Source organism: Hypanus sabinus, chromosome 2 (assembly GCF_030144855.1).
Source record: "Hypanus sabinus isolate sHypSab1 chromosome 2, sHypSab1.hap1, whole genome shotgun sequence".
Taxonomy (NCBI): domain Eukaryota; kingdom Metazoa; phylum Chordata; class Chondrichthyes; order Myliobatiformes; family Dasyatidae; genus Hypanus; species Hypanus sabinus.
In genome coordinates this window covers 211,433,814-211,460,558 of record NC_082707.1, presented here as the reverse complement: position 1 = coordinate 211,460,558, position 26,745 = coordinate 211,433,814, and the positions used below count along the sequence as shown (strand labels likewise).

The following is a 26,745-nucleotide window of genomic DNA, read 5'->3' as shown; positions in this document are numbered from 1 at the left end:
AAAACAAAAGTACAGATAGACATACTTTATTGATGCCGAGAGAAACTGGGTTTCATTACAGCCACACCAACCAAGAATAGTGAAGAAATATAAAACCATAGATAATTAAATAATAAGTTAATCATGCCAAGTGGAAATAAGTCCAGGACCAGCCTATTGGCTCAGGGTGTCTGACACTCCAAAGGAGGAGTTGTAAAGATTGATAGCCACAGGTAGGAATGACTTCCTATGACACTCAGTGTTACATCTCGGTGGAATGAGTCTCTGGCTGAATGTACTCCTGTGCCTAACCAGTACATTACAGAGTGGATGAGAGACATTGTCCAAGATGGCATGCAACTTGGACAGCATCCTCCTTTCAGACACCACCATCAGAGAGTCCAGTTCCACCTCCACAACATCACTGGCCTAACGAATGAGTTTGTTGAGTCTGTTGGTGTCTGCTACCCTCAGCCTGCTGGCCCAGCACACAACAGCAAACACGATAGCACTGGCCACCACAGACTCGTAGAACATCCTCAGCATCGTCTGGCAGATGTTAAAGGACCTCAGTCTCCTCAGGAAGTAGAGATGGCTCTGACCCTTCTTGTAGACAGCCTCAGTGTTCTTTGACCAGTCCAGTTTATTGTCAATTCGTATCCCCAAGTATTTGTAATCCTCCACTATGTCCACACTGACCCCTTGGATGGAAACAGGGATCACCAGTGCCTTAGCCCTCCTCAGGTCCACAACCAGCTCCTTAGTCTATTTCACATTAAGCTGCAGATGATTCTGCTCACACCATGTGACAAAGTTTCCCACCGTAGCCTTGTTCTCCGCCTCATCTCCCTTGCTGATGCATCCAACTATGGCAGAGTCATCAGAAAACTTCTGAATATGGCAAAACTCTGTGCAGTAGTTGAAGTCCGAGGTGTAGATGCTGAAGAGAAAGGGAGACAGGACAGTCCCCTGTGGAGACCCAGTGCTGCTAACCACTCTGTCTGACACACAGTGTTGCAAGCGCACGTACTGTGGTCTGCCAGTCAGGTAATCAATAATCCATGACACCGGGGAAGCATCCACCTGCATCACTGTCAGCTTTTCACCCAGTAGAGCAGGGTGGATGGTGTTGAATGCACTGGAGAAGTCAAAAAACATGACCCTCACAGTGCTCCACGATTGATGAAGGCCAATACACCGTATGCCTTCTTAACCACAGAGTCAATCTGTGTAGCTGCTTTGAGCATCCTGTGGACTCGGACCCCAAGATCCAAGAGTTGGTCAAATGTGTTCAGGGAAAAAGCATCTCGTGCTTTCCCGGCATATATGACCAATGAACTCTTCTTGGGCTTCCAGCCAGGTATGACAAACTCTGCCATCTTTATCAGGGATGATGCCTGGGCATGTTTACTGTGGTGTTATTTATACCCCTGTAGTCCATCCCTCCTGATTGGTTAGTTCTCATTTAATCAGGCTTCCACTCTCTCACCTTGTTTACAATCGAATTTGTCAGCCCTCTTGTCTCCTAGTGATGGGGAGTACATTGATAGGTATACCACTGCCCAAGGTGAACTAGTTCCATAAAGGAACACTGCAAGGCAGGTCAAGAAATATAACAAACTACCCAAATAAAGAGCAGCCATCCCACAACTGGACCCAAAAAGGATAGTCATCAAGCAAACTGGGCAAAGCATCAATGAGGCAACAAGATTAGTTCTTGCCAAGGGTCTAAACTTCACTGTAGTGCCCAGAGCTGTACCTTATCAGGACTACATTGGCGGAGTAGAACAAGCAATCTGAAAACTACCACTGGATACCGTGCATTTGCAATGGCCATAGGATTGACTTCGATAGCACAAAACTACTGTTCCACACCAATGACTTTTTGGGACCGCCTGGTTAAAAAAAGCCATTGAAATAAAACTAGAGGAAAAGAATTTTAACAAAAATGGAAGTCTCACTCTAAGTAAGAACTGGAATTTGATTGTAAACAAGGTGGGAGAGCAGAAACCAGATGGTTGAGGACCAACAAATCAGGAGGGACGGACTACAGGGGCATAAATACCACCAGAGAAGACATGCGTCATCCCTGATGAAGATGACAGAGTATGTCATTGAAACGTCAGTTAAAATCAATACCTGTACCCAGCTGGAAGTCAGAGATATGTTTATTTATGTTCAGGAAGGTTTCCTTCATCAATATATAGAAGTCCCAACAAGAGAGCACGCAATACAGTGTCTGCTATTAGAGAATTAGACAGGGCTGGTGACAGAAGTTTGTGTAGGGTAACACTTTGCATCTAGTGACCACAGTGTTAGTAGTTTCAAAGTAAATATGAAAAAAGATAGGTTTGGTCCACACGTTGAGATTTTAAATTGGAGTAAGGCCATTTTGATGGTATCAGAAATGATGTGGCAAGTGTGGATTGGGACAGGCTGTTTTCTGGCAAAGGTTTACCTTGTAAATGGGAAGTATCAAAAGCAAAATTTTATGAGTACAAAGCTTGGATGTGTCTGTCGGAATAAAAGGTAAACATAACAAGTGTAGGGAACTTTGGTTTTCAAGAGCTATTGATGCCCTGGTTAAGAGAAAAAAGGAGGTGCATAGCAGCTATAGACACGTAGTAACAAATGAGGTACTTATGAAGTATAAGAAATGCAAGAGAATACTTAAAGAAATCAGGAAATCTAAAAGAAAGCATGAAGTTGCTCTAGCAGACAAGGTGAAGGGGAATCTTAAAGGATTCTCTGGGTATGCTAAGAGCAGAAGGATTGCAAGAGACAAAACTGGTCCTCTGGAAGATCAGAATGGTAATACATGTGTGGAGCCAAAACAAATGGGGAAGATCTTAAGTAATTTTTTTGCGTCTGTACTTACTCAGGAGATGGACACAGAGTCTATAGAAATGAGGCAAAGCAACATCAACTTCATTGACCCTGTACTGATTATAGAGAAGGAGTTGTTCTCTATCCTGAGGCAAATCAAGGTGGATAAATCCCTAGGACTTGACAAGGTGTTCCTTCAGACCCTACAGGAGGCAAGTGCAGAAACTGCCAGGAACTAAGCAGAGATATTTAAATCATCCTTAGCAACAGGAGAGGTAACTGAGGATTGAGGGATAGCCAATGTTGTTCCATTGTTTGAAAAAGGTTCTAAACATAAACCAGGAAATTATAGCCTGCTGAGTCTGACATCAGTTGTGGGAAAGTTATTGGAAGGTAGTCTAAGGGACAGGATATGTAAGCAATTGGATAGACAAGGACTATTTATACCCTCAATCCTCAGCATGGCTTTGTGGGTGGTAGGTCATGTCTAACCAATCTTATAAAGTTTTTCAAGGAAGTTACCAGGAAAGAGGATAAACCAAAGCAGTGTTGTCTACATGAACATAGCAAGGCACTTGACAAAGTTCCACATGGGAGACTGGTCAAAAATGTTTGGTCACTGGGCATTCAAGATAGGGTAGTAAACTGGACGAAACATTGGCTTTGTGGTTGAAGTCAGAGAAGGGTAGTAGATGGTTGCCTCTCTGACTGGAGGCCAGTGAATAGGGATCAGAATTGGGTCCATTTTTGTGTGCCATGTGTATTGCTGTGTACTCCCAAATCCCTCTATTCTACCACACTTCTCAATGCCCTGTCTGTCACCGTGTAAGACCTACCCTGGTTTTCCTTCTTAAAGTGCAACACTTCACACTTATCTGCATTAAATTCAATCAGCTATTTTTCAGCCTATTCTTCCACCAAGTCTAGATACCACTAAAAGTTTTGATAATCTCCCTCATGGTTCACTACATCCCCAGTCTTGGTGTCATTTGCAAATTTGCTGATTCACTTTACCATCATGTTAATCATGAGTGGAGGGGAAATGGGGAATTGGGAAAAGTGAAGCAGGGAATGTGGTGAAAGTGTGGAGGAGGTACAGAAAGCATGTGAGGAGAGTACTGCAAGTTGAGTGAGTGCACCATCTGTCAACATTATCCATGCCATTGAAATTTGCAAATGGCATTTAATTATGTTTGTAATTGGAACTGACCAGCTGTCTTGACTGGATGTGATTTGTGTTCCTCTCAGGACCATTCTTCTGGCATCAGTTACTACAAGTGTTTGTGTGACCCCAAGCTTCCAGCTCAGCTTCATACACCTGAAATAGGTTTACCTGGTCCAGTGACACTCAAAGAAAGCGGAGTAGTAGACGATGAATGGCAGCAATACGGAAAATGTCCACAGGAGCAAAGTTGGGAAGAACTGGGTCACAATTGGATTCTGAAACAGAATGAAGCAATGTTGGACAGAGTGACAAGAGAGGCTGTAAAACAAGGCAATGCTAACAAAAGAGCTACAAAACCTGTCAATCAGTAAGGCAGAACACTCTTCTAAAGTCAAGACAAAAAGCAACTTGTTAACTCTCTTGTGACAGAACTGAGAACTGACCAAAGGCTGAGGACAGTGAACAGCATGGCTGCACGCACAAAGTTTAGGCAAAGCTGGTACATTTCACCAGTAGAGTGTGGGTGGAGATGGCCACTTCCCTGAGTACAATGAAAGACAAAAATAAAACTACTGATGCTGGGAATATAGTCAATTACAGAGTTGTAAAATGTAGAAACAGGCCCTTGGATGACCATGATTACACAGACCTACCTATATAAATCTCACCAACCAGTATTAATTCTATATCCCTTGATGCCCTGCACGTTCAGATGTCCAGATGCTTCTTTAATGTTCTTACTGTTCCTGCCTATCTTTGTATTATCCACAAATGGTCACAAACCTATCAATTTCTTCATCCAAATCATTGACATATAATGTAAAAAGAAGCGATTCCATCACCAACTCCTGCAGAACACGACTATTCACTGGTAGCCAACCAAAAAAGGCTCCCTTTATTTCCACTCTTTGCCTCCTGCCAGTCAGCCAATTCACTATCCATTCTAGTACTTTTCCTGTAATACCATGGGCTCTTACCTTGTTAAGCAGCCTCATGTGCAGCACTTGGTCAAAGGCCTTCTGAAAATCCAAGAAAACAACATCCACTCCTTTGTCTATTAGACCATAAGATATAGGAGCAGAGTTACACCATTTGGCCCATAGAGTCTGCTCTGCAATTTTATCATGGCTGATCCATTTCCCTGTCAGTCCCAATCTCCTGCCTTCTCCTCATATCCCTTCATGCCCTGACCAATCAAGCATCTATCAACCTCTGCTTTAAATATACCTAATGAGTTGGCCTCCATAGCTCCCTATGGCAGCCATTTACACAGATTTACCACTCTCTGGCTAAATATATCCCTCCTCACCTCTATTTCAAGTGGATGTTGCTCTATTCTAAGAATGTGTCCTCCGGCCTTAGACTTCCCTATTATAGTCCTCTCCATATCCACTCTAACAATGCCCTTCAATCTTCAAAATGTATCAATGAGGTCATCCCTTATTCTTCTGAATTCTAATGAGTGGAGAACCAGAGCCATCAGACACTCCTCGTATGACAAGCCTTTCAATCCTGGAATCATTTTTGTTTACGTCCTTTGAACCCTCTCCAATGTCAGCACATCGTTTCATAGATAAGGGGCCCTAAGCTGCTCACAATATCCCAAACAAGGTTTCACCAGTGACTTACAAAGCCTCAAAATTGTATCCTTGCTTTATAGAAACATAGGAGACCTACAGCACAAAACAGGCCCTTCGGCCCACAAAGCCATGCTGAACATGTCCCTACTTTAGAAATTACTAGGCTTACCCATTCCCTCCATTTTTCTAAGCTCCATGTACCTATCCAGGAGTCTCTTAAAAGACTCTATCATTTCTACTTCCACCAGTGCCGCCGGCAGCCCATTCTACGCGGTCACCACTCTCTACGTAAAAAACTTATCCCAGTCATCTCCTCTGTACCTACTTCCAAGCACCTTAAAACTATGCCCTCTCATGCTAGCCAACTCAGCCCTGGGAAAAAGCCTCTGACTATCCACACGATCAATGCCTCTCATCATCTTATACACTTCTATCAGGTCACCTCTCATCCTCCATCGCTCCAAGGAGAAAAGGCCGAGTTCACTCAATCTATTCTCATAAGGCATACTCCCCAATCCAGGCAACATCCTTGTAAATCTCCTCTGCACCCTTTCTATGGTTTCCACATCCTCCCTGTAGTGAGGCAAACAGAACTGAGCACAGTACTCCAAGTGGGGTCTGATCAGGGTCCTGTATAGCTGCAACATTACCTCTCGACTCTTAAATTCAATCCCACAGTTGATGAAAGGCAATGCAACATATACCTTCTTAACCACAGAGTCAACCAGCTTCCAGTGCCCTATGGACTCAGACCCCAAGATCCCTCTGATCCTCCACACTGCCAAGAGTCTTAATGCTATATTCTGCCATCATATTTGATCGACCAAAATGAACCATCTCACAATTATCTGAGATGAACTCCATCTGCCATTTCTCAGCCCAGTCTTGCATCCTATCAATGTCCCACTGTAACCTCTGACAGCCCTCCACACTATCCACAACACTCCCAACCTTTGTGTCATCAGCAAATATACTAACTTATCCCTCCACTTCCTCATCCAGGTCAGTTATAAAAATCACAAAGAGTAGGGGTCCCAGAACAGATCCCTGCGGCACACTACTGGTCACCGACCTCCATGCAGAATATCACCCATCTACAACCACTCTTTACCTTCTGTGGGCAAGCCAGTTCTGGATCCACAAAGCAATGTCCCCTTGGATCCCATACCTCCTTATCTTTTCAATAAGCCCTGCATGGGGTACCTTATCAAATGCCTTGCTGAAATCCATATACACGACATCTACTGCTCTACCTTCATCAATGTGTTCAGTCACATCCTCAAAAAATTCAATCAGGCTTGTAAGGCATGAGCTGCCTTTGATAAAGCCATACTGACTATTCCCAATAATTTTATGCCTTTCCAGAGGGCAGACTCCACTGCCTATAGAGTGACACACGTTTGTGTGGCTGCAATTAATTCTTCCTTTTCCCCAGTTTAAACTTTGAATTTTTAACTTTTATTGTCGGATCTTAGAGGGGAATAGTTGTTATTATGTCACAATCTTTAAGAAGTGGTAAGTAGCTTCCTGAATCCAGCAATTGAAAGGGGAAAACGTTGAAAGAATAACCAGAAGATATGCCTGTCTGGGCTGAACATCTGGAACATTTACTGATGGTTCTTGACAGGAAAATAGACAACAACACGGTAAAACTGATGCTACCTCTTCTGAGATGAAGTCGTTATGTAAGAGTTATCAATTTGTGCAGGAAACTATTATTTCCCTGAACTCTGAACTTAAAGAGATGAAGCGTCAGATAGTGGACATTTCAGCTCGCTTGGAAAAGTCTCAACATAATAATATCGATTTGGAAGCAAGATCTCATCAGAATAGTATTCAAAATGTTGGTCTGAAGTAAGGATCTGAGAGTGGGGATTTATTGGACTACTTTGCTAACCTGTTTCAATCACTGTTTCCAGACATTTTACCTCAACCTCCCAATATCGAAAGAGCGCATAGAATTTTCACTTCGAAATCTTGGGATCTGAATAAGCCAAGGTCAGTTTTGGTCTGCTTCCTTTGTTTCAAAGTTAAAGACCAAATCATGAAATATGCAAGGAAACACAGTGTTTTTAAATTCAAGAGTTCCAAGATTATGATGATTATCCATGGGAAATTATGGACCTGCAGTCTAAATTCGTTCCAACTATGAAGATAGCCTATGATAAGGAATTATTCACATCACTTCACTATCCAGCCCGATTAAAGATGTTTCCAAAAGATTCGACCCCACGTGTTTTTCTGGACCCCAAAGAGGCATTGGACTATGTTAACTCTATTTCAGTTGCATCTGAGGTTTGAATGGTTTTAGGTCTGCTAAATAATTGTTATTTCAGAAAGAAAATAAGCTTTGAAGACTTCTGATTCACTTAAGATGTCCTTTGATTGATGGACCATTTAAAGAAGATCTGAACTTTTTGATGTCCTCTTTTGGAAGAGGACAGCGAGGCTTGAGAGGAAGTGCAGCGGCGGCCATTTTCAAATTGTCTAATTGCTTCTCAGATCGGAGTTCTGAGAGGCGGGACTGCGCAGGCGCGTGAAGGAGGCCCGGGAAGGAGGGAAGATATATAAAGAACGCCGCCTTAAGAAGCGGGCAGCTTCGTTTGCGGGCAGTGAAGTGAGCTGGGCGCAGAGTGTAGGGCTTGGGCTCAGAGGGCTTAGGCGGAAGAGGGCACAGTAGGCTTATCTTTTAGTTCTTGTATTTTCAGTTATTTGGGAGGTATGAGTGTGAGGGCAGCTTGTTGTTCTCGGTGTCGGATGTGGGAGATCCTGGAGTCTCCGAGCCTCCCGGACGTCCACATCTGCGCCAGGTGCGCCGAACTGCAGCTCCTGAGGGACCGAGTTAGGGAACTGGAGCTGCAGCTCGATGACCTTCGCCTGGTCAGGGAGAGTGAGGAGGTGATAGAGAGGAGTTACAGGCAGGTGGTCACTCCGGGACCACGGGAGGCAGATAGGTGGGTTACAGTCAGGAAGGGGAAGAGGCAGGTACTAGAGAGTACCCCAGTGGCTGTACCCCTTGACAATAAGTACTCATGTTTGAGTACTGTTGGGGGGGACAGCCTACCTGGTGGGAGTGACAGTGGCTGGGCCTCCGGCACAGAGGACGGCCCTGTAGCTCAGAAGGGTAGGGTTAGAAGAAAGAGGTCCATAGTAATAGGGGACTCAATAGTCAGGGGCTTAGACAGGCATTTCTGTGGAGGTGACTGGGAGTCCTGGATGGTAATTTGCCTCCCTGGTGCCAGGGTTCGGGACGTTTCTGATCGCGTCCAAGATATCCTGAAGTGGGAGGGTGAAGAGCCAGAGGTCGTGGTACATGTAGGTACCAATGACATAAGAAGGAAAGGGGAAGAGGTCCTGAAACGAGAGTATAGGGAGTTAGGAAGGCAGTTAAGAAGAAGGACCACAAAGGTAGTAATCTCGGGATTACTGCCTGTGCCACACGACAGTGAGAGTAGGAATAGAATTAGGTGGAGGATGAATGTGTGGCTGTGGGATTGGAGCAGGGGGCAGGGATTCAAGTTTCTGGATCATTGGGACCTCTTCTGGGGCAGGAGTGACCTGTTCAAGAAGGACGGGTTACACTTGAATCGTGGGGGGACCAATATCCTAGCGGGGAGGTTTGCTAGGGCTACAGGGCGGACTTTAAACTAGTAAGATGGGGGGCTAGGAGACTATTTGAGGAGACTATGGGAGAGGTGGTTAGTTCACCAGTGGAGCAAGTAAATAGACAGTGTGTGAGGGAGGAAAGGCAGGTGATGGAGAAGGGATGCGCTCAGCCCGAAGATGTAGGGGAGAAGAAAGAAAAGGATAATAAATTTGAATGCATTGTTAGGGATGGAAAGAGAGGAGGAGATGGAGAGTATCTTAAATGTATCTATTTTAATGCTAGGAGCATTGTAAGAAAGGTGGATGAGCTTAAAGCGTGGATTGATACCTGGAATTATGATGTTGTAGCTATTAGTGAAACATGGTTGCAGGAAGGGTGTGATTGGCAACTAAATATTCCTGGATTTAGTTGCTTCAGGTGTGATAGAGTAGGAGGGGCCAGAGGAGGAGGTGTTGCATTGCTTGTCCGAGAAAATCTTATGGCGGTGCTTTGGAAAGATAGATTAGAGAGCTCCTCTAGGGAGACCATTTGGGTGGAATTGAAGAATGGGAAAGGTGCAGTAACACTGATAGGAGTGTATTATAGGCCACCTAATGGGGTGCGTGAGTTGGAAGAGCAAATGTGTAAGGAGATAGCAGATATTTGTAGTAAACACAAGGTGGTGATTGTGGGAGATTTTAATTTTCCACACGTAGACTGGGAAGCTCATTCTGTAAAAGGGCTGGATGGTTTAGAGTTTGTGAAATGTGTGCAGGATAGTTTTTTGCAACAATACATAGAAGTACCGACTAGAGATGGGGCAGTGTTGGATCTCCTGTTAGGGAATGCGATAGGTCAGCTGACAGATGTATGTGTTGGGGAGCACTTCGGGTCCAGTGATCACAATAGCATTAGCTTCAATATAATTATGGAGAAGGACAGGACTGGACCTAGAGTTGAGATTTTTGATTGGAGAAAGGCTAACTTTGAGGGGATGCGAAGGGATTTAGAGGGTTAGGGTTTGCGGGATTTAGAGAGAGTGGATTAGAGAGAGAGAGTGGATTGGGTCAAGTTGTTTTATGGGAAGGATGTAATAGAGAAATGGAGGTCATTTAAGGGTGAAATTATGAGGGTACAGAATCTTTATGTTCCTGTTAGGGTGAAAGGAAAGGTTAAAGGTTTGAGAGCACCATGGTTTTCAAGGGATATTAGAAATTTGGTTCAGAAAAAGAGGGATGTCTACAATAGATATAGGCAGCATGGAGTAAAGGAATTGCTCGAGGAATATAAAGAATGTAAAAGGAATCTTAAGAAAGAGATTAGGAAAGCTAAAAAAAGATACAAGGTTGGTTTGGCAAATAAGGTGAAAGTAAATCCGAAAGGTTTCTACAGTTATATTAAAAGCAAGAGGATAGTGAGGGATAAAATTGGCCCCTTAGAGAATCAGAGTGGTCAGCTATGTGTGGAACCGAAGGAGATGGGAGAGATTTTGAATGATTTCTTCTCTTCGGTATTCACTAAGGAGAAGGATATTGAATTGTCTAAGGTGTGGGAAACAAGTAAGGAAGTTATGGAACCTATGACAATTAAAGAGGTGGAGGTACTGGCGCTTTTAAGAAATTTAAAAGTGGATAAATCTCCGGGTCCTGACAGGATATTCCCCAGGACCTTGAGGGAAGTTTGTGTAGAAATAGCAGGAGCTCTGACGGAGATCTTTAATATATCATTAGAAACAGGGATTGTGCCGAAGGATTAGCGTATGCTCATGTGGTTCCATTGTTTAAAAAGGGTTCTAGAAGGAAGCCTAGCAATTATAGACCTATCAGTTTGACATCAGTGGTGGGTAAATTAATGGAAAGTATTCTTAGTATTTATAATTATCTGGATAGACGGGATCTGATTAGAAGTAGCCAGCATGGATTTGTGCGTGGAAGGTCATGTTTGACAAACCTTATTGAATTTTTTGAAGAAGTTACGAGGAATGTTGATGAGGGTAAGGCAGTGGATGTAGTCTATATGGACTTCAGCAAAGCCTTTGACAAAGTTCCACATGGAAGGTTAGTTAAGAAGGTTCAGTCGTTAGGTATTAATGCTGGAGTAATAAAATGGATTCAACAGTGGCTAGATGGGAGATGCCAGAGAGTAGTGGTGGATAATTGTTTATCAGGATGGAGGCCGGTGACTAGCGGGGTGCCTCGGGGATCTGTTTTGGGCCCAATGTTGTTTGTAATATACATAAATGATCTGGATGATGGGGTGGTAAATTGGATTAGTAAGTATGCCGATGATACTAAGGTAGGAGGTGTTGTGGATAATGAGGTGGATTTTCAAAGCTTGCAGGGAGATTTATGCCAGTTAGAAGAATGGGCTGAACGTTGGCAGATGGAGTTTAATGCTGAGAAGTGTGAGGTTCTACATTTTGGCAGGAATAATCCAAATAGAACATACAGAGTAAATGGTAGGGCATTGAGGAATGCAGAGGAACAGAGAGATCTAGGAATAACTGTGCATAGTTCCCTGAAAGTGGAGTCTCATGTAGATAGGGTGGTGAAGAGGGCTTTTGGAACGCTGGCCTTTATAAATCAAAGCATTAAGTACAGAAGTTGGGATGTAATGCTAAAGTTGTACAAGGCATTGGTAAGGCCAAATTTGGAATATTGTGTGCAGTTCTGGTCACCGAATTATAGGAAAGATATCAATAAATTAGAGAGAGTGCAGAGACGATTTACTAGGATGTTACCTGGGTTTCAGCAATTAAGTTACAGAGAAAGGTTGAAGAAGTTAGGTCTCTATTCATTGGAGCGTAGAAGGTTGAGGGGGGATTTGATCGAGGTATTTAAAATTTTGAGAGGGATAGATAGAGTTGACGTGAACAGGCTGTTTCCATTGAGAGTAGGGGAGATTCAAACTAGAGGACATGATTTGAGAGTTAGGGGGCAGAAGTTTAAGGGAAACACGAGGGGGTATTTCTTTACTCAAAGAGTGATAGCTGTGTGGAATGAGCTTCCTGTAGAAGTAGTAGAGGCCAGTTCAGTTGTGTCATTTAAGGTAAAATTGGATAGGTATATGGACAGGAAAGGAGTGGAGGGTTATGGGCTGAGTGCGGGTAGGTGGGACTAGGTGAGATTAAGGGTTCGGCACGGACTAGGAGGGCCAAGATGGCCTGTTTCCGTGCTGTGATTGTTATATGGTTATATGTGTCTGATGAATGACTTTTCTGAAATCTGTTTGGTCTACTGAGTGAATTAACACAATGGATAGATTACTAACCGGTTTGATTATTAGTTTCTATCCTCCTTTTTTTCATTAAATGATAGTTTTCATAGTTCTTAAGGACTTTTTCTTATATATACATAGTTGGGAGGGCTTAGTAGGTAGATACTTAGTTTTTTTTCCCTAAAAATAGTTTTTCATTGGGCGTGTAAGTTAAATGGAAAGTGACGCTGATTTTTCTTCATTGGAGATTACATAGGCATTCTTCTCTTTGTTTAACATTATTGCTTTGGCATTTTTGGAGATTGTTTCTGCATTCCTCAGTTTATTTTTAAGGATTACGTATAAACATATTTTTCCTCTGCAGGGCTTTTCTATTTTAGGGCCGTATGTTTTTTTTTGTAACTGGGGGAGGAATTAATGAAAGCTTTTAAAATTACCATTATAAAATGGGCAGCTAGCAGAGTCTTTCTCTTTTTTTTACTTCTATGGGGATGCATTTCGGCTTTTTTTTGCCAAATTTCGGGTCTTTCAGGGTGGTGGGTGGATTGGGGTTAGCTTTGAGTTATAAAATTAATTGTAGGATTAATTTTAGTTTTAATTTTTGTATTTTTTTCCCATTACAGACTTCTGGAGCATACATGTTTTGTATATAGATATATTTATCACCGCCAGTTTTGATTAGCCCGCGCTGGTATGTGTGCATTTATGTGTTAAATAAACTAAAAAATTTTATGGTAACTAAACAGATAAACATTATAAGTTGGAATGTACATGGTTGGAATCATCCTATTAAGCGCAAGAAGACTTTTAAAATCATTAATCAAGTCAAGTCAATTTTTATTGTCATTTCGACCATAACTGCTGGTAGAGTGCATTGTAAAAATGAGACAACATTTTTCAGAACCGTGGTGTTACAAGACACAGTACAAAAAACTAGACTGAACTACATAATAAAAAAAAACACAGAGAAAGCTACACTAGACTACAGACCTACACTGGACTGCATAAAGTGCACAAAAACAGTGCAGGCATTACAATAAACAATAAACAGGACAGTAGGGCAAAGTGTCAGACCAGGCTTCGGGTATTGAGGAGTCTGATAGCTTGGGGGAAGAAACTGCTATGTAGTCTGGTTTTGAGAGCCCAAACGCTTCAGAGCCTTTTCCCAGATAGCAGGAAGGAGAAGAGATTGTATGAGGGGTGCAAAGGGTCCTTCATAATGCTGTTTCCTTTGCGGATGCAGCGTGTAGTGTAAATGTCTGTGATGGCAGGAAGAGAGACCCTGATGATCTTCTCAGCTGACCTCACTATATTTTGTTCAGTGTGATGGTATTGGAGATGCTGCTCCCGATCTGGACTGACTGAGGTCTCCCAGTCAGGAAGTCTAGGATCCAGTTGCAGAGGGAGGTGTTCGATTCCAACCTGATTTAATTTTTGTTCAAGAAACACATATCAGAACAGGCAATCAAAATAGATTTTTTAAGATGTAGAAGGGCCTTCAATTCCACGCTACTTGTCAAAATAAAACAAAGGGAATATCTATTTTTATTAAATCTAATATTTTATTCATCCAAGAAGACATTGTGTCAGATGTTAATGGTAGATTTTTAATTGTTAAAGGAACAATTTGTAATAGAAAAATTATCCTGGGTAATCTATATAGAGCTAATGTAGATGATCCTTCTTTTTAAAAAAATGTATTTGCCTTATTGCTGGATTTAAATGAGTATATGATGTTAATGGGGGTGATTTTAACTGTTGCTTAAATCCTTTGATTGACAAGAGTTCAACCAATCAGCAGCTTCCAAGTTGTTCTGCATCACTTATTAACTCTTTTTAAATTGATTTTGGCCTGGTTAAAGTTTGGAGACATTTACATCGTAATGATAGATTATTCTTTTTTTTCATATGTTCACAAAAAATATTTGAGAATCGATTATTTTATAGCTGATCCCCAATTTTTGTCCTAAGTTCAGAAATTTGAATATGATGCTATTCTTCTCTTGGATCATGCGCCTTTAAACTTAGCCTTTGAATTGAATGATGTCGTTATTGCAAATTTGCCTTGGTGTTTTCCAGAAAATTTATTACAAAGTTCGGACTTTGTTAAATCTATTGAGACTCAGATAAAGGATTTTTTCTTTTTAATAATACGGGAGATGTGTCAAAATTGATTACATGGGATACATTTAAAGCATTTTTGCGCAGTCAAATTATCTCCTATTTAGCTAAGCTGAAAAAAAAGACAAAAACAGAGTTAGATAAGATTTCAAAACCAATTAAAGACTTGGACAATATTTATGCAATCTCTCCTAACATTGATTTATTCAAACAAAGAGTTGAACTCCAATCACAATATGATTTATTATTAACTTATCCTATTGAAAGAAATTTGCTTAAATTGAAAAGTCAATTTTATGTGTTTGGGAATAAAAATAATAAGCTATTAGCATCTCAACTGAAAGCAGCTAGAGTTAAAAGACAAATTTTAAAAATTCGTAAGGGAGACGGTAGTTTAACATGTAATTATGAAAATATTAATAAAATTTTTCAAGACTTTTACATTGAATATAAATCTCAGTTTCCAGTTGATACTTCTAAAATGAATGCCTTTTTACAAAAGATCAATTTTCTTTGAATTTCTGGTGATGATCAACAAACTCTTGATGCTCCTATTACTGAAAATGAAATTCAGAAAGCTATTTCTTCAAAGCAATCTGGTAAAGCTCCTGGACTGGATGGTTATTCTGTAAGATTTTATAAAAAACAATTTGAAAAATTGCTTTCTCCATATACGTTGGAAATGCTTAAAGATTCTTTTTTGATAGGACAGTTATTCATAAGGTTAATTCCTGGGATGTCCGGACTGTCTTGCGCAGAGAGGTTAGAGAGACTGGGCTTGTACATGCTGGAATTAAGGAGATTGAGAGGGGATCTGATTACAACATATAAGATTATTAAGGGATTGGACAAGATAGAGGCAAGAAATATGTTCCAGATGCTGGGAGAGTCCTGTACCAGAGGGCATGGTTTAAGAATAAGGGGTAGGTCATTTAGGACAGAGTTAAGGAAAAACTTCTTCTCCCAGAGAGTTGTGGGGGTGTGGAATGCACTGCCTCAGAAGGCAGTGGAGGCCAATTCTCTGGATGCTGTCAAGAAGGAGCTAGATAGGTATCTTATGGATAGGTGAATCAAGGGATATGGGGACAAGGCAGGAACTGGGTATTGATAGTAGATGAACAGCCATGATCTCAGAATGGCGGTGCAGGCTCGAAGGGCCGAATGGTCTACTTCTGCACCTATTGTCTACTGTCTATAAGATCTCCCTTTATGCTGATGATCTCTTAGTTTACATTTCAAATCCTGAAGAATCCATTCCTAGATTATTGATTATTCCTAGACTATTAAATGAATTTTGAAAGTTTTTGGGATATAAACTAAACCTTCATAAAAGTGAATTATTTCTCCTAAGTGATTCTGCTTCTATATATGATAACATGCCTTTTAGAGTTACAGACTCTTTTAAATATCTAGGTATTATTATTACTAAAAATTATAAAGACCTTCATAAAGCTAATATGGTTCCTTTAGTTGATTTTATGAAGCAATTATTTTGTAGATGGAATCCACTTACACTTTTGTTAGCTGGCTGAATTCATGCAGTTAAAATGATGATTTTACCAAAACTTTTACATGTATTTCAAAATATCCCTATTTTCTTAACTGAGTAGTTTTTTGATCAGGTTGACTCTATTATTTCATCTTTTGTTTGGAATAACAAAAGACCAAGAATTGGTAATTATCATTTACAAAAATTAAAAAAGGATGGAGGTCTTGTTTTATCTAATTTAAGAATGTATTAATGGGCTGTTAATATACATTATATGTGTTTTTGGTTATATTGGACTGATAAAAATGAACAACCACCTTGGGCTGATTTGGAATTGAATGCTGTGGAACTGTTTCACTTAACCTCGTTATTAGGAACTTCTCTACCTGTACAACTGGTCAAAATTACTAATTTAAATTTATACCCTGTGATTAAGCAGTCATTACGAATTTAGTTCCAGTTTCGTAATTTTTTTAGTCTTAAAAAATTTAAACTTTTTAGTTTAATTAATCGAAATTATTTATTTAAACCTTCATTAAATGATCCTACCTTTCTTCTTTGGAGGAATAAAGGAGTTTATTCCTTCATGGATCTGTTCCAAGATGGTTGATTAATGTCTTTTGAGAAATTAGTAACTGAATAATCTCTCTCGTATTCACGCTTCCTGCAATATCTTCAGGTCAGACATTTCTTACAAGAATATTTAAGTAAATTTCCATATATACAGGATTCTGACCTGTTAGATACTATTTTAAAAATGAATCCTTTAGTGAAGGGTTTTATTGGGAAAATTTATAATTTATTGTTACAACAGCACAATTACCCTTCACTTAAGATTAAGCAAGATTGGGAGAGAGAGCTTAACATGACCTTGATTACAGAGGATTGGATGTGGATTTTGAAGTTGGTTCACTCTTCTTTGATCTGTGCCAGTCACTTTTTAATTCAATTTAAAATTGTAAATCATTACTATCTGACAAAGGAGAGACTGTCTAAAATGTTTCCTAATGTTGCTAGTCAGTGTGATGGATGTAAAACCGAGGCAGCCACATTGACACATCTGTTTTGGTCGTGTTCTGTATTAAAACATTTTTGGAAATTATTTTGTCTATCATTTCTAAAGTTTTAAAAAATAATTTACAACCTAATAATTTGACAGTTTTGTTTGGTATAATCCCTCAATATATTCATGGTATTTCTCTATCAGAACAACATGTAATTGCATTTGTTACATTATTGGCCAGAAGGGCTATTTTGTTGAAATGGAAAGATGCTTCCGCTCCTACTTTGATACAGTGGTTCTCTCAGGTGATGTTATGTCTTAGTTTGGAGAAAATCAGAAGTCAAACTTTTGATCCTCAATTTGATTTTGAGAAAAGGTGTGGGTTTCATTTGCCCGTTACTATAATCTGATTTGAGTTAATTAATATGGTTTCTTTCCAATTTTTGTTTAAGTGGATTTGAGTTGGCGGATTGATGTTTTTCTATGGAAGCTTGTATGATGTATAGCTCTGGGGTTGTGCTCCCAATGGGTTTCTTTTTCCTTTTTTTCAGTTAGTAGGGGTTCTTTTTTTCTTTCTTTTCTATCTATCAAAAATATTCTTAATACTTTATTTTTTTCTTCTTATTATTGATATATTGTTTAGCTCTGTTAATCAGTTATTTGTTAATTAATTCTCCACTGTACATAATGAAATATTGACTTGATTACCTTAATGTATTTTTGTTGATCTTCAATAATAATCAATAAAAGATTTTAAAAATGAAAATTCTGCCTCTCCAAATGTTCATAAATCCTGCCTCTCAGGATTTTCTCCATCAACTTACCAACCACTGAAGTAAGACTCACTGGTCTATAATTTCCTGGGCTCTCTAGTCCCTGGAAAGCGGCCAGTGAGTGAGTGGGTCAGTGAAGGAGTGGAGATTTGAGGCTTTGACTTGAGAGGCTTTGACAAGAACAGGCTGAGGATGAGCTTCACTCCAAGTGAGGTAAGGCCGGGTAAGTTCCTTTCAAAGGTGAAAGTTTCAAACGTTGAAGCAAGTATTGGGTAGGTCATGACAGCTGAGGTTGGCCCCATGGTTTATTCATCCTGCAGCATGTGGGAAATCAAGGATACGACTACGTGTGCAGAAAGTGTGTCCAACTGCAGCTTCTGGCAGACCACATTGAGCGTCTGGAGCTGCGATTGGATTCATATTGGAGCATCTGCGATGCTGAGAAAGTCATGAATAGCACATTCAGTGAGTTGGCCACACCGCAGGTAAAGGCTACACAGGCAGAAAGGGAAGGGGTGGCCACTAGACAGCGTAGCAGTAGGCAGGTAGTGCAGGAGTCCCCTGGAGTCATCTCCCTCCTAAACAGATATACTGTTTTGGATTCTGTTGGGGGAGATGTCTCCTCAGGGGAAAGCAGCAGCAGCCGAGTTCATTGCACCATAGGTGGTTCTGTGGCACAGGAGGGAAGGAAAAGGAGTGGGATAGCTATAGTGATAGGGGATTCGATTGTAAGGGGAATAGATAGGCGTTTCTGCGGCCGCAAACAAGACTCCAGGATGGTATGTTGCCTCCCTGGTGCAAGGGTCAAGGATGTCTCTGAGCGGCTGCAGGACATTCTGGAATGGGAGGGTGAACAGCCAGTGGTTTTGGTGCACATAGGTATCAACAATATAGGTAAAAAACGGGATGAGGTCCTACAAGGTGAACTTAGGGAGTTAAGAGATAAACTAAAAAGTAGGACCACAGAGGTAATAATCTCTGGATTACTACCAGTGCCACGTGCTAGTCAGAGTAGAAATAGGAGGATATTTCAGATGAATACGTGGCTTGAAAAATGGTGCAAGGGGGAGGGTTTCAAATTCCTGGGGCATTGGAACCAGTTCTGGGGGAGGTGGGACCGGTACAAACAGAATGGTCTGCACCTGGGCTGGACTGGAACCAATGTCCTAGGGGGAGTGTTTGCTAACGCTGTTCAGGAGGCTTTAAGCTAATGTGGCAGGGGGATGGGAACAAGTGCAGAGAGACAGAGGGGTGTAAAATGAGGGTAGAAGCAAAAAGTAGTAAGGTGAAAAGTAAAAGTGGCAAGCAGGCAAATCCAGGGCAAAAAGCAAAAAGAGCCACTTTTCAACATAATTGTATAAGGGCTAAGAGTGTTGTAAAACAAGCCTGAAGGCTTTGTGTGTCAATGCGAGAAGCATTCGTAACAAGGTGGATGAATTGAATGTGCAGATAGTTATTAATGAATATGATATAGTTGGGATCACAGAGACATGGCTCCAGGGTGACCAAGGATGGGAGCTCAACATCCAGGGATATTTAATATTCAGGAGGGATAGACAGGAAAGAAAAGGAGGTGGGATAGCGATGCTGGTTAGAGAGGGGATTAACGCAATAGAAAGGAAGGACATTAGCCTGGAGGATGTGGAATCGATATGGGTAGAGCTGCATAACACTAAGGGGCAGAAAACGCTGGTGGTTGTGTACAGGCCACCTAACAGTAGTAATGAGTTGGGGATGGCATTAAACAGGAAATTAGAAATGCGTGCAATAAAGGAACAGTAGTTATAATGGGTGACTTCAATTTACATATAGATTGGATGAACCAAATTGGTAAGGGTGCTGAGGAAGAAGATTTCTTGGAATGTAGGCGGGATGGTTTTCTGAACCAATATGTCGAGGAACCAACTAGAGAGCAGGCCATTCTAGATTGGGTATAGATCAATGAGGAAGGGTTAGTTAGCAATCTTGTCGTGCGAGGCTCCTTGGGTAAGAGTGACCATAATATGGTGGAATTCTTCATTAAGATGGAGAGTGACATAATTAATTCAGAAACAAAGGTTCTGAACTTAAAGAAGGGTAACTTTGAAGGTGTGAGACGTGAATTAGCTAAGATAGACTGGCAAATGATACTTAAAGGGTTGACGGTGGATATGCAATGGCAAGCATTTAAAGATCACATGGATGAACTACAACAATTGTTCATCCCAGTTTGGCAAAAGAATAAACCAGGGAAGGTAGTGCACCCATGGCTGACAAGGGAAATTAGGGATAGTATCAAGTCCCAAGAAGAAACATATAAATTAGCAAAAAAAAAAGCAGCACACCTGAGGACTGGGAGAAATTCAGAGACCAGCCGAGGAGGACAAAGGGCTTAATTAGGAAAGGGAAAAAAGATTATGAGAGAAAGCTGGCAGGGAACATAAAAACTGACTGTAAAAGCTTTTATAGATACGTGAAAAGAAATGTAGGTCCTTTACAGTCAGAAACAGGTGAATTGATTATAGGGAACAAAGACATGGCAGACCAATTGAATAACTACTTTGGTTCTGTCTTCTCTAAGGAGGGTCTAGTGAGATGGAGGAACTGAGGGAAATACATGTTAGTAGGGAAGTGGTGTTGGGTAAATTGAAGGGATTAAAGGCAGATAAATCCCCAGGGCCAGATGGTCTGCATCCCAGAGTGCTTAAGGAAGTAGCCCAAGAAATAGTGGATGCATTAGTGATAATTTTTCAAAACTCCTTAGGTTCTGGATTAGTTCCTGAGGATTGGAGGGTGGCTAATGTAACCCCACTTTTTAAAAAAGGAGGGAGAGAGAAACCAGGGAATTATAGACCGGTTAGTCTGACATCAGTGGTGAGGAAAATGCTAGAGTCAGTTATCAAAGATGTGATAGCAGCACATTTGAAAAGAGGTGAAATCATCGGACAAAGTCAGCATGGATTTGTGAAAGGAAAATCATGTCTGACGAATCTTACAGAATTTTTTGAAGATGTAACTAGTAGAGTGGATAGGGGACAGCCAGTGGATGTGGTATATTTAGATTTTCAAAAGGCTTTTGACAAGGTCCCACACAGGAGATTAGTGTGCAAACGTAAAGCACACGGTATTGGGGGTATGGTATTGATGTGGATAGAGAATTGGTTGGCAGACAGGAAGCAAAGAGTGGGAGTAAACGGGACCTTTTCAGAATGGCAGGAAGTGACTAGTGGGGTATCGCAAGGCTCAGTGCTGGGACCCCAGTTGCTTACAATATATATTAATGATTTAGATGAGGGAATTAAATGCAGCATCTCCAAGTTTGCGGATGACACGAAGCTGGGCGGCGGTGTTAGCTGTGAGGAGGATGCTAAGAGGATGCAGGGTGACTTGGATAGGTTAGGTGAGTGGGCAAATTCATGGCAGATGCAACTTAATGTGGATAAGTGTGAGGTTATCCACTTTGGTTGCAAGAACAGGAAAACAGATTATTATCTGAACGGAGGCCGATTAGGATTAGGAAAAGGGGAGAAGCATTGTACACCAGTCATTGAAGTTGGGCATGCAGGTACTGCAGGCAGTGAAAAAGGCAAATGGTATGTTGGCATTCATAGCAAAAAGATTTGAGTACAGGAGCAGGGAGGTTCTACTGCAGTTGTACAAGGCCTTGGTGAGACCACACATAGAATATTGTGTGCATTTTTGATCCCCTAATCCGAGGAAAGACATTCTTGCCATAGAGGGAGTACAGAGAAGGTTCACCAGATTGATTCCTGGTATGGCAGGACTGTCATATGAAGAAAGACTGGATCGACTAGGCTTATACTCACTGGAATTTAGAAGATTGAGGGGGGATCTTATTGAAACGTATAAAATTCTAAAGGGATTGGACAGGCTAGAAGCAGGAAGATTGTTTCTGATGTTGGGGAAGTCCAGAACGAGGGGTCACAGTTTAGGGATAAAGGGGAAGCCTTTTAGGACCGAGATGAGGAAAAACGTCTTCAGAGAGTGGTGAATCTGTGGAATTCTCTGTCACAGTAAACAGTTGAGGCCAGTTCATTGGCTATATTTAAGAGGAAGTTAGATATGGCCCTTGTGGCTAAAGGGATCTGGGGGTATGGAGAGAAAGCAGGTACAGGGTTCTGAGTTGGATGATCAGCCATGATCATACTGAATGGCAGTGCAGGCTTGAAGGGCCGAATGGCCTACTCCTGCACCTATTTTCTATGTTTCTATGTTTCTTGAATAAGGGAACAACATCTGCACCCCTCCAATCCTCCAAAATATCTCTTGTCCTCATTGATGATGTAAAGATCATCGCCAGAGTCTCAGCAATCTCCTCCCTCGCTTCCCACAGTAGCCTGGGCTATATCCTGTCTGGTCCTGGTGACCTACCAAACTTGATGCTTTCCAAAAGCTCCAGCACATCCTCTTCCTTAATATCTATGTGCTCAAGCTTTACAATCCGCTGCAAGTCATCCCTACAATCCTTTTCTGTAGTGAATACTGAAACAAAGTATTCATTAAGCACCTCTGTTATCTCCTCTGGTTCCATACACACTTTTCCACTGTCACACTTGATTGATCCTATTCTCTCATGCCTTATTCTCTTGCTCTTCACATATTTGTAGAATGCCTTCAGGTTTTTTCTTAATCCTGTCCACCAAGGCCTTCTCATTGCCCCTTCTGGTTGTCCTAATTTCATTCTTAAGCTCCTTCCTGCTAACCTTATAATCATCTAGATCTCTATCATTACCTAGTTTATTGAACCTTATGTTAAGCTCTTCTTTTCTTCTTGACTAGATATACAGCATCCTTTGTACACCATGTTTCCTGTACCCTACCTTCCTTTCCCTGTCTCATTGGAACATACCTATGTAGAACCTTATCCCCTGAACATTTGCCACATTTCTTCCATATGTTTCCCTGAGAACATCTGTTTCTAATTCAGGCTTCCAAGTTCCTGCCTGATAGTCTCATATTTCCCCTTAGTCCAATAAATGTTTCCCTGACTTGTCTGTTTCTATCCCTCTCCAATGCAATGGTAAAGGAGTTAGAATTGTGATCACTATCTCCAAAATGCTCCCTCACTGAGAGACCTGACACCTGACCAGAAGTCACCCTTCCCAATACCAGATCAAGTACAGCCTCTCCTCTTATAGGCTTTATCTGCATATTATGTCAAGAAACCTTCCTGAATACACCTAACAAACTCTAACCCATCTAAACCCCTCACTCTAGGGAGATGCCAATCAATATTTGGGAAATTAAAATCTCCCACCACAACAACCCTGTTATTTTTACACCTTTGCAGAATCCATATTCCTATCTGCTCCTCGATGTCCCTGTTACTATTGGGTAGTCTATAAAAAACACCCAGTAGAGTTATTGACCCCTTCCTATTCCTAACTTCCGCTCACAGAGACTCCGTAGACAATCCCTCTATATCGTCCCCAATTACTACGGCCATGACACTGTCTCTGATCAACAGTGCCACGCCCCTACCTCTTTTGCCTCCCTCCCTGTACTTTCTGAAACATCTAAAGCCTGGCACTTGAAGATTCTGCCAGGCTTCCTGCCCCTGCACCATCCAAGTCTCTGTAGCTCATCCAATTTGTTCATAGACAAATCTCAAACCATCAGTCTGAGCATGTCCCTTCTCTATCACCTGCCTATCCTCCCTTTCGCAATGTCTCTAAGCTTTCTCTATTTGTGAGCCAACCTCCCTTCCCTCTGTCACTTCAGTTCAGTTCCCAGCCCCAGCAATTCTAGTTTAAACTCTAAATAGCCTTAGCAAACTTCCCCACCAGGATACTGATCTCCCTGGGATTCAAGTGCAACCCGTCCTTTTGTACAGGTCACACCTGCCCCAAAAGAGGTCCTAATGATCTAGAAATCTGAAACCCTGCCCCCGTTCCAATCTCTCAGCCACGCATTTGTCCTCCACCTCATTCTCTTCTTATACTCACTGTCACGTGGCACAGGCAGTAATCCCAAGATTACTACTTTTGAGGTCCTGCTTCTCAACTTCCTTCCTAACTCTCTGTAGTACCTTTTCCTACCTATGTTGTTGATACCAATATGTACCATGAACTCTGGCTGTTCTCCTTCCCACTTCAAGATATTGTGGACATGATCAGAAACATCTTGGAGGCTAGCACCTGGGGAGGCAAACTACCATCCATATTTCTTTCCTGCATCCACAGCTTCGCCTGTTTGACCCTTTAACTATATAGTCCCCTATCACTGCTGGCATCCTCTTCCTTAACCTACCTTTCTAAGCCACAGGGACAGACTCTGTGCCAGAGGTGCGACCACTGTTGCTTCCCCCAGGTAGGCCTAGTCCTCTTGAAAAGAACTTTAACGTAACATTTGCTTTCCTTACCACTGATTCAACCTGCAAATTAACCTATAGGAAATCCTGCATTAGGACTCCCAAGTCCCTTTGCACCTCAGATTTTTGAATTTTCTCTCCATTTAGAAAATAGTCTATGCTTCTATTTCTTCTACCAAAGTACATGACCACACTTCTTGACACTGTATTCCATCTACCACTTCTTTACCCACTTCCTAGTCTGTCTAAGTGCTTCTCTAGCCTCTCTACTTCTTCAAAACTATCTGCCCCTCCACCTATCTTTATATCATCCACAAACCTGGCCACAAAGCCATCAAATCCATCATCCAAATCACTGACATGCAGTGGCAATTTGGGCACCCCTGGTCAAAATTTCTGTTACTGTGAGTAGCTAAGTGAATAAAAGATGACCTGATTTCCAAAAGACATAAGTTAAAGATGACACATTTCTTTAATATTTTCAGCAAGATTACTTTTTTATTTCCATCTTTTACAGTTTCAAAATAACAAAAAAGGAAAAGAGCCTGAAGCTAAAGTTTGGGCACCCTGCATGGTCAGTACTTAGTAACACCCCCTTTGGCAAGTATCACAGCTTGTAAACGCTTTCTGTAGCCAGCTAAGAGTGTTTCAATTCTTTTTTGGGGGATTTTCACCCATTCTATCTTGCAAAAGGCTTCTAGTTCTGTGAGATTCTTGGGCTGTCTTGCTTGTACTGCTCTTTTGAGGTCTATCCACAGATTTTCGATGATGTTTAGGTCAGGGGACTGTGAGGGCCAAGGCAAAATCTTCAGCTTGCGTCTCTTGAGGTAGTCCATTATGGATTTTGAGGTGTGTTTAGGATCATTATCCTGTTGTAGAAGCCATCCTCTTTTCATCTTCAGCTTATTACAGACATTGTGATGTCTGCTTCCAGAATTTCCTGGTATTCAATTAAATTCATTCTTCCCTCTACTAGTGAAATGACCCGGTGTCACTGGCTGCAACACAAGCCCAAAGCATGATCAATTCACCCCCGTGCTTAATTGTTGGAGAGGTGTTCTTTTCATGAAATTCTGCACCCTTTTTTCTCCAAACATAACTTTGCTCCTTGCGGCCAGTGAGTTCTATTTTACCTTCATCAGACTTGTTTCCAAAATGTATCAGGCTTGTTTAGACGTTCCTTTGCAAACTTCTGACACTGAATTTTGTGGTGAAGACACAGAAAGGTTTTCTTCTGATGGCTCTTCCATGAAGGTCATATTTGTGCAGGTGTCACTGCACAGTAGAACAGTGCACCCCAACTCCAGAGTCCGCCAAATCTTCCTGAAAGTCTTTTGCAGTCAGACAGGGGTTTTGATTTTCCTTTCTAGCAATCCTATGAGCAGTTCTCTTGGAAAGTTTTCTTGGTCTTCCAGACCCCAACTTGACTTCCACCATTCCTGTTAACTGACATTTCTTAATTACATTATGAACTGAGGAAACAGCTACCTGAAAATGCTTTGCTCTCTTCCTAAAGCCTTCTCCTGCTTTGTGGGCATCATTTATTTTAATTTTCAGAGTGCTAGGCAGCTGCTTAGAGGAGCCCATGGCTGCTGATTGTTGGGACAAGGTTTGAGGATTCAGTGTATTTATAAAGCTTTGAAATTTGTATCACCTGGCCTTTCCTAACAATGACTGTGAACAAGCCATAGCCCTAACAAGCTAATTAAGGTCTGAGACCTTGGTGAAAGTTATGAGTGCTCAAATCTCTTGGGGTGCCCAAACATTTGAATGGTGCTGCTTTTTTTTCACTCTAAAATTGTACAAAACAAAAATAATCTTGCTTACAATGTTGAACAAAATGTTTCATCTTTAACTTAGTAACTTTTGGAGATCAGTTCATCTTCTACTCACTTAACTATTCACAGTAACAGAAATTTCGACTGGGGTGCCCAAACATTTGCATGCCACTGTATGACGTAAAAAGAAGCAGACCTAACACAGACCTGTGTGGAACACCCTAGTCACCAGCAGCCAACCAGAAAAGGCTCCCTTTATTCCCACTCTTGCCTCCTGACAATCAGCCAATGCTCTATCTATGCTAGTACCTCTCTAGTATCATGAGCTTCAAAGTTAATCGGCCTCATGTGTGGCACCTTGTCAAAGGCCTTCTGAAAATCCACACACATAACATCCACAGATTCTTTTCTGTCTATTCTGCTTGTTACTTCTTCAAAGAATTCCATACAATAGATTTGTCAAGCAAGATTTCCCTTTGAGGAAGCCATGCTGACTGCTGCTTATTTTATCATGTGCTTCTAAGTACCCAAAAACTACATCCTTAACAATCAACTCCAACATCTTCCCAAATACTGAGGTCAGACTAAATGACCTATAATTTCCCTTTTTTTCCCCCTGCCTCTCCCCCTTCTTGAAGAGTGGAGTGAAATTTGCTATTTTCAGTCCTCCAGAACCATGCCAGAATCCATTGATTCTCGAATGATCATTGCTAATGCCTCTCTAATCTCTTCAGCTACCTCCATCAGAACCCTGGGGTGTGGACCATCTGGTCTAGGTGACTTATCTACCTCCAGACCTTTTAGTTTCCCAAGCACCTTCTCCCTAGTTAGTGGCAACGTCTGTCCCCTGACACCCTCAAAATTATGGCATACTACTAGTGTCTTCCAGAGTGAAAACTGATGCAAATTACTTATTCAG

The 26,745-nt window shown here is 41.4% G+C and overlaps 1 protein-coding gene across 1 annotated transcript in view; it reads right to left on the bottom strand.

The window, feature by feature from the left end:
* tmem63c (transmembrane protein 63C) overlaps positions 1-26,745 on the bottom strand; it is a 494,723-nt gene that overhangs the window by 151,571 nt on the left and 316,407 nt on the right. The window contains exon 15 of the mRNA XM_059962995.1: positions 4,139-4,245. Within this exon, the coding sequence (XP_059818978.1) occupies positions 4,139-4,245 (107 nt within the window). The remainder of the gene's footprint in view (positions 1-4,138; positions 4,246-26,745) is intronic.